We start from the raw sequence: 12,014 nt of genomic DNA, 5'->3' as shown, positions 1-12,014 counted from the left end.
CATATTTAATCAGAGTCAATGAGATTCAATCAAAGAACCAAGGTATCAGTCAAATGACATTCACATATTTGGCTGAAAAACAGACATCTGGCTCTAGTACTTGTATGTATTAGAACAACCACATTTAAGCTGCCTTTGGCTACAGTGTGAATTCAGCTGTTCTGTTAAAATCGAAAATTTTAAAAGTAAATTTTCATTTGATTAATATACTTACCCGAATCACATATAGCATTGACACAGTCTGAGATGCTAAGGTCTGAAAACGCTTACCTGTCTAACATTTTTAAAGGGAAGCAACCCCATCACCAAAAGAGCTAAAAATAGCCATGGTAATGAGCACATACGCTGTGAGTTACCTCCCATTGGTGTGTACTACGTCACTACCTCTATCACCACGTGGCTACAATCATACGGCTTTAAAGAAACTAAAAAAACATACGCGGGGCAGGTGGGAGGGAACACACTATGTGATTCGGGTAAGTATATTAATCAAATGAAAATTTAATTTTAACATTTTCGATTAAATTACATATTCTTACTCCGAATCACATATAGCAGATAGCTTCAACAAGGCGGTGGGAAAGAAAAAATTTCAAACTCACTCTCAAATCCTTGCCAGAAACTGGCCAGCTGCAATCAATACAAACATCTTCAGAGCGCCAAAATGCTGTGGACAGCACCTCATCTAGCCTCTTAGAGCGCAAGACGGCTAAAGATGATGCCCAAGCCCTTGTCTCATGGGCTCGGGCCGAGTCCAGGGGAAAGGCAGGCTGCGCCCCCCCCCCCCCCCCCTTTGTTCAAGTGGCTTCAGCTTGTCTGATGAGGGAAGACACCCACCGGGCCAACGTTACCTTGGAGATGTCTTTTTCTCTTGCTGTGTTGAGCGAGATGAATAAGAGCTTCTGTGAGCTTGACCTGACCGGCTGAGTCCGAGCAAGGTAAAAACCAAGGGCACGAACTGGGCAATTAACCAAGTCTGGATCCGCAGGGGCCAAAACGTTGGTAAGGGGCTTGACAAGAATCAGAGGAGAGGCTTGTTCCGGAACTTGATTCTTTGCCAGAAACTCCGGGCGAAATCGCAAAGAGACTGAGTCGTCCGACTCATACAAGATATCCTCTGGAATTCCAGAGAGGGTGTGAATTTCACTACCTCTACAGGCTGTTGCTACCAGTAACAGAAAAAGAGTTTTCCGTGTCAGATTGGAAAGGCTAGCGTCGCTCAAAGGTTCGAATTCGGCTGAACGCAAGAATTCCAACACGAGGAAAAGATCCCACTTAGAGTGGGAGAGCGAGATCTAGCCTCCTTAAGCGCCGTAAACTCCGAGTGCGAGAGGAACAAATCCCTCCTGCACATGACTGCGTGAGCGTAATGCAGGAGGGATAGTCGCATCTGCTCTTCATTCACCCTAGCAAGGGCTGCAAGAAGAGTAGAGACATCATCTGCATCCTGATCCTCACTGAGTGTGAACGGATTAAGACTCTCGGTCAGCGACCGAGAAAACGCCCTGATGATCGTCTCAAAAATGGATGCTAGTTCCAGGAGCTGACGTCCTATCTCCTCTGACGCGAGAAGGGTGTGTTCTGGTAACGTCACACCCGAATCACGCTTCAATGGTTTGGCCAACAGAGGAAGCAATTTCTGCGACACCTGTAAAGTTGTGCGCGGAAGAGCAAAGGACGAAAGCAAGTTCTGACCAGATCTGTGAAAGTTGAACTCCGAAGCCAGCCAGGGCTGAGCCTGTTCCGGAACTGGCCCATACGGAACCAGAAGAGGAACAGGGACAGAGGGAATACCACTTCCGAGTTGTGAAGGTGGTAAGCCACCGAAGGGGACTCTTCGAACCGGAAGCGGGAATCATCCTCCTTCGCGGGACGAAAGTCAGACATAGCTGAAGGGGCAACCGAAGCGGAAGCCAACAAAGCTGATGCACCTTCCGGAAAATAACGGGATGTCACCTCCGCCGCAGCTTCAAGTGCAGCCTTGAGCTTAGACGGGAATCCCGACCGTGTCTCCTCACTAGCAACAGACTGACCGTCAGAGTAGTCTAGCAAAGGACACTGACCGAAGTCACAGTCGCCAGTGGCGGAAGGGTGTGCGGCATAACCGGAAACAGGAAACCCGTGTACCCGGAAATCATCTTGACTCATCCCTTGACTGACATGAGAGGAAGGGTAAGTCGAGCGACCATCCGAAGCCACCGGAACTGAATAGGCGGAAGCCACCCCACCCACAGGGTGAAGGAACGACTGCCCCGGCCGAGGCACTGCATGCCCGAAAGCCGGCCGCTGTTGCTCACTCACCGGCATCCGTCCGGAAGTGCAAGGAAGAGGAACAGCGTATCCGTCCAAAGCCGGAAATGCAACCGACGAAGCCGCACAATGCGGAAACGAGGGCTGCGTAGACTGAGGCCGGAAGCCATAAAGCCCGGAGGCCAGTCTCCGGTCAACCCCAGCACCGACCTCGGAGTGAACGAGTGGTGGGGGACCTATGCTTCTGGTGGGAACCGGAAACGCAGCAGCCGAGAACGGCTGCCGCCCTTGTTCTGAAACGCCCGAGCACGCGTAGAGCATCGGGGGAGACAAAACAGAAGAATGCAAGTTGTGAAAGTGCCCCAGAGAACTGTCTCTCAAAAGGGAGTGTCCGGTCGCCTCACGAGGGCTGTTGGACCAGTTCAACTTACCGGCAGTGCCGCCAGCGGCGGCAGAAACCGAAAAGACAGGAAACTGCTCCCTGGAACCGGAAGCCGAAGGCGCCGACAAAGAAGCCAAGGACCGCACATCCCCCACGGACGGAGGAAGCACGACACTGGTGGATGGCGTGGAACGCTGCATCTCCTCTTTAACCATGCTACGAATCTCTGGAACCAAAGATTTAAGAAGAGAAGACACCAGAGCACCCTGCTCCGATGCCAACACAGAGGGAGAGGCAAAAACAAAAGACATGTCCGGCTGAGAGCCAGACGCAAGTGCGCTAGGAGCAGAAATAGGCACAGTCATAACCGTGTTGCGAGCTTCATCAGAAACAACAACTATCACTGGTGGTTTGGAAGAAGAAGACGACTTAGGCTTAACTTTGCCCTTAACGTCGGCTTTACCCCGCTTTTTATCCGAGTCAGCCATGCTGACCAACAACAAAAATGGCGTCAAACCACACAAGTTACTGAAAAACACCCAAAATGGACAGAAAATCAGCAACTACAACGCAAAAATTCCTGTCAATAAAACGACAAAAGGAACGAGCTCACCAACTACAAAAGCCAGCAAGCAAAGTAGACGGGTAACGTGGCCGGCAGGTGTCAACCAACACAAGAGTCAGCCACGGGAGCGCCAATATCAAACGACCTTCTCTCAAGAGGCAGAAAAAGTCGTATGATTGTAGCCACGTGGTGATAGAGGTAGTCTTTTCTTTCTTTATTTGGTGTCGTTTTCAACCACGAAGGTTATATCGCGACGGTGAAAGGGGAGAGGGGATAGAGCCACTTGTCAATTGTTTCTTGTTCACAAAAGCACTAATCAAACATTTGCTCCAGGGGCTTGCAACGTAGTACAATATATTACCTTACAAAGAGAATGCAAGTTTCCAGTACAAAGGACTTAACATTTCTTACATACTGCTTGACTAAAATCTTTACAAAAATTGACTATATTCTTCTTCTTCTTCTTCGTTGTTCGCTCAGACAGACTATATTCTATACAAGAAACACTTAACAAGGGTAAAAGGAGAAACAGAATCCGTCAGTCGCCTCTTACGACATGCTGGGGAGCACCGGGTAAATTCTTCCCCCTAACCCGCCGGGGGTTTTGACATCACTGCATTCAGAGATCATTCTATGTACCCTCAAACAAACACCTTGCTTGTTAATACCTATCACAAGAGGACACGATTAGGACCAGCAAAAAGAGTCCCCACAATTCAGGCCTCCTGTCATTCTTGCAGGGAGATTTAGCAAGTTAATAGAAAACCGGACGTAAGATTTTGTCTCTTATTTCCAAGACATCCTCTTATAAAATTGAAAGGGGTCATACACAGAACGCTCTCTCTCTCTCTTACTGTTTACTTATCCCCAATTTTGTAAGCTTTTTTTGTGTTCTGGTACTAAATTTGGATCATATTTAGTGTTATCTCTCTGACTGTTTATGCATATTAAATATCTATCTGCTATTAACTTACTAATTTTAGATTTAAAATGTGTTTGAAGACACCACCATAAGCCATAGGCTTCTTGTTGTTTTCATATTTTATAAATGTATGTAAATTTCATACAAGTAAATGGAAAGAAAACATTGTTTAAACCAAAGGGGTCCTACTCCTACATTTCCGGCACCACTGTACTTCTCTCCCGGCGTCCTTACCCTGAGGCCAAGCGCACGTCGAAGGTCATCCACCTGCCCAACCGTCAAACTCTTGATCTCTTCGTGCTCTTGATAGAAGTTGCGTACAAACGGGTCATAATCAATCTCAGAGTGGTCAACTGGAGGCAAAGGGTCAATGATCTGAAAAAGAGAAATAAACGTCAAAGCATTTTTCAGTCCATGAGGAACAAGAACCACGGTTACGGGCTGTATTGTTCTTTGAGAGATTCTGCTGCAGTTATATCCTTTGAAACTGGGAACATCTTATGCGCTAGACATACACATTAATTTCATTTCTTGGAAGGTATTTGTCTGGCTGCTACTTGTCTGGGTGATTGTGCTTCATCTTTAGAAAAGACGGCCCGAGAAGATCCATTAAAAAGCAAGATTGTTCGCAACAACATATATATATACAGCAGTACCTGCGATGTGTGGACCCTCCCGTGAGAGGACACCTCCCTTAAAAGGACACCTTCTCTTGTCCCTTTTTATATTATCTCTACCAAAGTATACCTGTCATGAAAGGCCACCTGCAATGTAGGGACTTTTGGGTGGTCCCAAGGGTGTCCTTTCATCACAGGTACCACTGTATATATATCCTGACAAGATTACTGTTCTAGTTGTTGGGGAAGGGACAGGGGGTGGAACAACACATATATATATTATATATATATATATATCCTCAAAAGATTACTGTTGTTGGGGAAGGGACAGGGGGTGGAACAACACATATATATATTATATATATATATATATATATCCTCACAAGATTACTGTTGTTGGGGAAGGGACAGGGGGTGGGGTCAGGAGGCACCAAATTAAAAAAAAAACTCTCTTGCATTCTTTTCACCCCGCCCCCTCCCCCCAGGAGCAGATGTAACTCCAATTCTTAATTACCAAAGAAATGGATGCAAGATGACCCACATCTGCTTCACAGCTAAACCCAGTGTCTCACTCTCAATCAATCCGAACGTTCTTCTGTTCCTACAATCATCCACTGGCACAATCCCACTTAAACTTAAAGCAGTTCTTCACATCAGAGGCAAAAATGATGCAAGCCTAGAACTTCTCCTTGAGAACAATGAAAGAACCTGATCTTCACCAACAGTTTATTTTCTAGCATGTAATTCTTTCTATTCAAAAAGTACAATGGACAACCCTCCATTTTCAAATCACAAAAAGAAGGCAAGTCTGAAAATGTTGGTAAATCTACAATGTCATGAACAGAAAATCCAAAAAAGTACGATCTTAAAAAGGGGAAGTTCTAAGAAGGCGAAATCCACAAATGGGAAAGTCTTAAATGGTAAGTGTGGCTGCATTCACCTTGCTCCGCTCTGCGGGTATGGGGTTCCCATCATCATCATACTGCACATCATCCTCTTCATCGGCGATGACACCCGCCATGGGGTTCTCCTCCATGTATCGCAGGTATTCCTCCATCTCATCCTCTTTGTCAATGTCATCACGCACTCCTCTGAAGCACACATAATTACTCTCATGAGATCTGGTATGGGGAAGTCAACGCAGGGATTACACTCATTGCAAAATGAGTAAATGTTCCATTTTTCATGATGCCATGCACACCTGAGCCATATTGCTGTTCAAAAGTGTCTTGATTTGGGTCAACATACACAAATAACTCAGTCAATGCAACGTCTTCTTCAATGAGTTATACAAATTAACCATGACCAGATTCTGAATCTACAGATACATTCTGCTTTTCTATGACAAAAACAAACAAAACTAACACATCTGCAAGTCAGCAGAAGAGACACTGTTCATTAGCATTTAGATGGTGCATGTATCGGTAATGTTTATTCGGTTGTGAATACAAAACTAAAAGCAATTAACACACTATTTTAATTGGAATTAACATTCATTTCTCATGAATACACAATGCACACCCACATACTGTCATTGCAAAACAGTCCAAGCACTGACAAGTATCTAAACACTAATTACTTACTTGTCACATACTGTCATTGCAAAACAGTCCAAGCACTGACAAGTATCTAAACACTAATTACTTACTTGTCACATACTGTCATTGCAAAACAGTCCAAGCACTGACAAGTATTTAAACACTAATTACTTACTTGTCAGATTTTTTCTTTCCTTCCTTTACTTCTTCAGGTACATCCATTTTCTCACCGCCAGTGGTAATGTCCTTCTGTTCACATTTTTAGAACATTTGATTTATTAAACAGTGTCCATACTCAATATCATGTACAGCTACGATTGAAAGATTAGTCAAAATAATGTTGTAACATAACCTATATCACTGTTGTTTATGAAACTGTCAATGTCAGTACCCCACTTGTGTAGAATTTTACTGTCAAACATAAATAATGTATTTTCTGAACAGACATTGACAGTGACATTTCAGGTAAAATAAGCACAACTTGTTACACTAATTAATATCTAACTGAACCAAAGAAGACAAAATAACCAAATCTTTAAAATAACCAGTCAGGCACTGATGAAAATTTAGTGTCTCAAACTAAATCAGACTTTATTTCATGTTTGAGTTATTGTATTGTGTGCATCATTATCACTACCAGTACCACTCATTCAAGCAATAAAGCAACGTAAATTCACATCTGGTACAAATATTCAGAAAATGATCTTTGATAAGTTATTTCTGTCCAGTACGTACATATACAAATGAAGCACATCATGATCATAGAATAATGATGCCTCATACCCACAGGTGTTCTCACTGCAAAATTGCGCATACATATTGCATAAAGATATGATATATGTACCACTGACACACAACAGCTCTTGTTTTCTGTCAATCAACGCAAATTCTTCAAAGTCAGCGCAACCCCTGATACCACTACAGTCTACACCCTCTCTCTCATATGTGACCACTATTATCACAACTGCACTAAAAATGTAATTAACTGCCCCTGCCACACACATGTCGATCACACACAATCAGTTATACTTTCAGGAATCTCATACTACATACATCACTAGTCATTACATGTATGTATGTGAAGACACCTAGACAGACTAATGTAATTCACTAATTATGTCCAGGTATACCTCCAGCCCTGCCATGTAAGCATCAAGCGCATCTTCTGAGTCATCAGAGTCATTGGCTTTTTCACCCGGGCTTCCTGGTGCTGGTTGGTATGCCATCTTACTACTGGGGGCCTGATCATCTTCGTCGTCTTCAAAATACCTGAAAGTAAAGTCCAAATGTGAAGGCAACACAATTCACAAACCACACACTAAAGAAAGTTATAAAACTAACTTCTGACAATGCGTCCTGCAACAATTTTAACAAATGTATGAGTCAGAGTTCATGCAAATCGCAAGTTTCCATGTAAAAAAAAAAGGTGACAAATGATGTGCCTGGATTTCATTTTTAAGACTGCGTTTGAGGACTGAGAGTCTAATTAAGTTACAAAAAACAAGTGACATCACAGATATACTGAAAGAAGGCAGTTTGTCGCTGCCGAAATATTGATTATAAACATACCAAACCCGGTTACTGTTGTGTCCTCTTTTTGTTTAGAACTAGAAGTAGAAGAGCTACTGTTTAACTTAAGATTCACTCAGTGGGATAGTGCACACAACACATGGCTATGTCACGTTATTGCTCACTGGCGTTTTCAAGATTGCACACTGTATAATTATGACTAAAAAAACCAAAAAGTAAAAGTTATTCATGCTGACAGACAGACCTCAAATAGTTCATGACATGGAAAAGCGCACAACTCTGTAACTAGTGTACTGTAAGTGTAAGTCTGTACTTACTCCTCCTCGCTGCGAACTCGACGTTTACCCAGATTGGTGTGATAACCAAGAGTGCGGCCAGGTGCCCCGAAACCATAACTGGAAGTTCCCATGCCCATGGACATGGCAGCGAAACCAGAGGCTGGTGTCAGCGTCTGCGGTTTGGCCTGCGAACTGGAAGTGGAAGATGAACTTGAACTCGTAGAGCTCTTCACGAAACCGAACCCTTCAAACCCGAAACCTTTTGGTTTCCCATCACCACCCTTTTGAAATATTCTGTCCATCTCTATAATACGCTTCTGCCGGGTTGGATACAAAAGAGAACGCACAGTCTAGATGACAGACCACACAAAAGCACAGTAATGAGTAAACAGCGTCGCACAGCTTCCAAGATAACCGGACGTACGATACCGGAAGTGTGTTGAACATAAACCTTTCGAGTTTTCTTAAGGAAAAGATTCTGTTGGTGATTGTCCCCCTTGATATGAAGACTGAGACACGACAGAGATGTGTATGACAATAAACATCTATGGACAGGATAAATCATAACCAAACTTCAACTGTAAACTCAAGACCAGTAATCAGTTTTGACTGTCTTGAGTCCATGTTTAAACCAAACCATTGATCGCAAAAAAACCTGTTCTTTACCACTAGGCCAACGTCACACCTGTCACGATGTCATCTTTCGCCTGTGTACATATTTCCCCCTCGACATATCCTCAAGACTGAAATGTTGTTTCCTGGTAAAATTAAGAAGTGAAATTATTTATGGACAAAAAGCATGTCAGTTTCTTGCATGTGAAGAAAATTGGTGGTAAAATTTAATAGATTTCACCCCCAAAATCGAATTCTTCGAAAACGTGTACTGAGTGGTTACGTCCCTTGAGTAAGAAGGAAAACATACAGAATACAGAATACAGTATTTATTGAGCCAAGTGACATTAAAAAAACATTTAAAGCACAAGGAATTTAGCGTAGTGTTGGTAAAATCACGCACACACACACACCCACACACACACTGACACACACACACACACACGCCCACACATTCACTGACATACACACCAACACACACACGCCCACACTACAGCAGTCACGATCACACCATCACACGCAGGGCAGACATGAGGTAAAACAAATGACAATCATCTATTAAAAGAAAAGGTACAAAGAGTGGTTTAAGATGCATTTTAGGAGGAATCAAATTTAAAACAAATCGGTTGGAAAAATTTGGCCCCATGAATTTAAGGCACACAATGTCGCTCATCAGTACTATCGAAGGGTGTTTTTTTGTTCAATGTAGAGTTTATACTAGATCAACGAGGCCGAGAAGCGAAATATCAACACGGCGAAAGATAAAAAAAAACGTCACACCTGTCTCTGAAATGTTATGATCTTTCAGGACATAAGAGCTTTTTAGGTGTCTGGGGCATTCTTAAAAGCTCATTAAAAAAATTCCAACTGGTTTAAGCGATATTTGCAATTAAACACCCTTCTGGGTCCACACTGACAGACCCACGACGACCAGCGATGGTTAAGGGGGGTTTCCAAATTTCTTTTTGGGACAGACTGAACGACGACGCCGGGGCAATCAGGTGCAATCTGCCTATTTTTTCTTTATTTTACAATTTATTTCGTTATATGACCTTATATTTTTCTTCTTTTTTATCTTCTTTTTTTTAAAACCTTTTTGTTAAGCTAGGGGGGGGGGGGGGGAGAGTATCCAAAAAACCCGGGACTATCCCACCCCCACCTCCCCCCCCCCCCCCCATCCCCTGCGATAATACACAATTCCACGCAAAAAAATGACCTAAATTGTGCTGACCCAACTGATTCTGTTCATCCACCGGATGTTTCCGTGTGAGATTATCACAGGTGAAGCAAATGGCATGATAGGAGCCACGGTAAATACAAATGTACATGTTACTTAGTTCAGTCTTAGTTGCAGTGCTGCAAAGCAAGCAAAACTGCATAAATCAATCTTCGTTCTTATCAAAACACCCAGAAAGCTCCGTCACCGAACACATTACTGAAAAGCGTACGAACGGAAACAATTTGATGAAAGTGGTACGAACGGACACAAAACTGTGTTATGCAAATTCAATTCATCTTATGGTTCGCATAGGTCCAATATCACACGCATTCGTACTTTGTGCTATTTGAAGACGATTGGAATACACGGAACTTGTAGTGGGGGCCTGTTTAACTCTGATCTAACGAATGTGTATGAACGGAAACGCTTTTCGTACGAACGGAAACATGCACTGTTGTACGAACGGAAACATGGTGTATGAACGGAATCTGCATGTTTTCAAAAGACAAGTGATTGTAGAAAAGCCATGCCGGGTTTCTATAAACTTCTGTTCAAGCGAAATGTCGTAACAGGCAATGGTTTTGGTGATCATGTGCAAATCAGGGGTCAGATTCGATAACAGAGCGAGAAAAACAAGAAAATGTTAAAAAAAAAAAATCAGGCAATTTTGCCACGTTCGGCCCGCGTGTGTTATCATGAGGATTACTAGCACCTTGGTACTTATCGTACACATAGCCCAACCATTTCGCTACCTTATTCTTTCAATATCACACAAGCGCGCTGCCCACCCGACGACTTAATTACCATAAAGGTCGTGAAAGGTGAATGCTCGCCTAATAGGCTACTGAGCTTTACTGGCCGATGTGAATGCGTTATATATTGTGTGTAAAAAATGTCTGTTTGTCTGTCTGTCTGTACAAAATTCCATTTCAAACGGCAGAAATTAATATGTAAGCGCCTAGGGCTATATCTAGATTAGGCGCATAAAAATGATCACAATAATAATAATAATAACGTTTTTCCCCAAGCAAGTGACGAAAATGAGGCTGTATGAACGGAAACATCCGGTGGATGAACGGAATCAGTTGACACACCGTGATGAGGGACATTTTGAGAAATTTTGTCTGTGCATAGTTTTGGTTTCGTAAACTCCGGGTTCTGCCCACAGGCCTCGTTTGCTTGAATTATTCTCAACCCCCTAGCTCAGTGTAAATGTTTTCAGTTATAAAACATACCTTGCCCTTGGCATTACGTCTTTTGCATTTTAATAACATCTGATAAAATATATCCATTTAGATCAGGCTTATACTCAGAAAGACTTGTATTTCGGCAACAACACGATGACTGATGAGCGACTCAGTCACCTAGCGAGATATGCGGTTCATTAGTGACTGTGTCACGAGATTTTGTCCAAGTAGTTCGATGCTAACCCTGGGCTGCAGTCCTATGTTTTGCCACATTTAAAACACATTAATTGTTGTTGTTAATTGTTTATTTCCATGTTGATGTGTTAAGTACAATTAAACCACGTACACCTTTCAGACACCCCACCCCACCCCCAATTTAAGACCTCTCCCCTTTAATTAAAGGCTTGCTTTTGTAGACTTTCTGTTCATACCCTCTGTAAATATAACCCCATTTTAAGACTCCCTCCTTTCTAAGACCTGAACTTCTCAGATTTTTTAAGGTCTTAAAAAGGCGTTTCAATGTACTAGATTTTGTTTAAACTAAGGCCAAAAAAAAAAAATTGTCTGTTTCTGGTAACATGGCTAAAAAAAATAGGGTCGGTAGGTCGGGATTTTTTTTTTTTTTTTTATTTTTTTTTTTTTACCCCAAATGTAGACCAATAAAACTAACTTTAAAAATCGCGCAAAGAGACTGGATTCACTATACATAGAGACAAGACACTCAACACATTTACAAATCGTCAGCGGACTTTCGTTTTCACACGTTTTTGTTGTTCATTTTCTCACCCTGTCCTTTACCACCAAAAAAATAAATAAAATTTTGAGTTTGGAAAAAAAAAGTTTAGGGTCGGCGCCGAAATTTAGGCGTCGGTCGGGTGACCAGAAACAGACAATTTTTTTTTTGGCCTAATGTT

At 42.6% G+C, this 12,014-nt stretch overlaps 1 protein-coding gene across 1 annotated transcript in view; it reads right to left on the bottom strand.

Moving 5' to 3' along the window:
* LOC138981057 (ATP-dependent RNA helicase DDX42-like) overlaps positions 1-8,506 on the bottom strand; it is a 56,431-nt gene extending 47,925 nt beyond the window's left edge. The window contains exons 1-5 of the mRNA XM_070353859.1: positions 8,122-8,506; positions 7,405-7,543; positions 6,450-6,523; positions 5,677-5,827; positions 4,354-4,494 (exon numbers count right to left, since the gene is read on the bottom strand). Of these exons, the coding sequence (XP_070209960.1) occupies positions 4,354-4,494; positions 5,677-5,827; positions 6,450-6,523; positions 7,405-7,543; positions 8,122-8,384 (768 nt within the window). The 5' untranslated portion in view covers positions 8,385-8,506. The remainder of the gene's footprint in view (positions 1-4,353; positions 4,495-5,676; positions 5,828-6,449; positions 6,524-7,404; positions 7,544-8,121) is intronic.
* Positions 8,507-12,014: the final 3,508 nt, after the last annotated feature.

This window comes from Littorina saxatilis, linkage group LG12 (genome assembly GCF_037325665.1).
Source record: "Littorina saxatilis isolate snail1 linkage group LG12, US_GU_Lsax_2.0, whole genome shotgun sequence".
NCBI lineage: Eukaryota > Metazoa > Mollusca > Gastropoda > Littorinimorpha > Littorinidae > Littorina > Littorina saxatilis.
The sequence above is the reverse complement of the archived record's forward strand: the minus strand, read 5'-3'. Positions and strand labels throughout refer to the sequence as shown.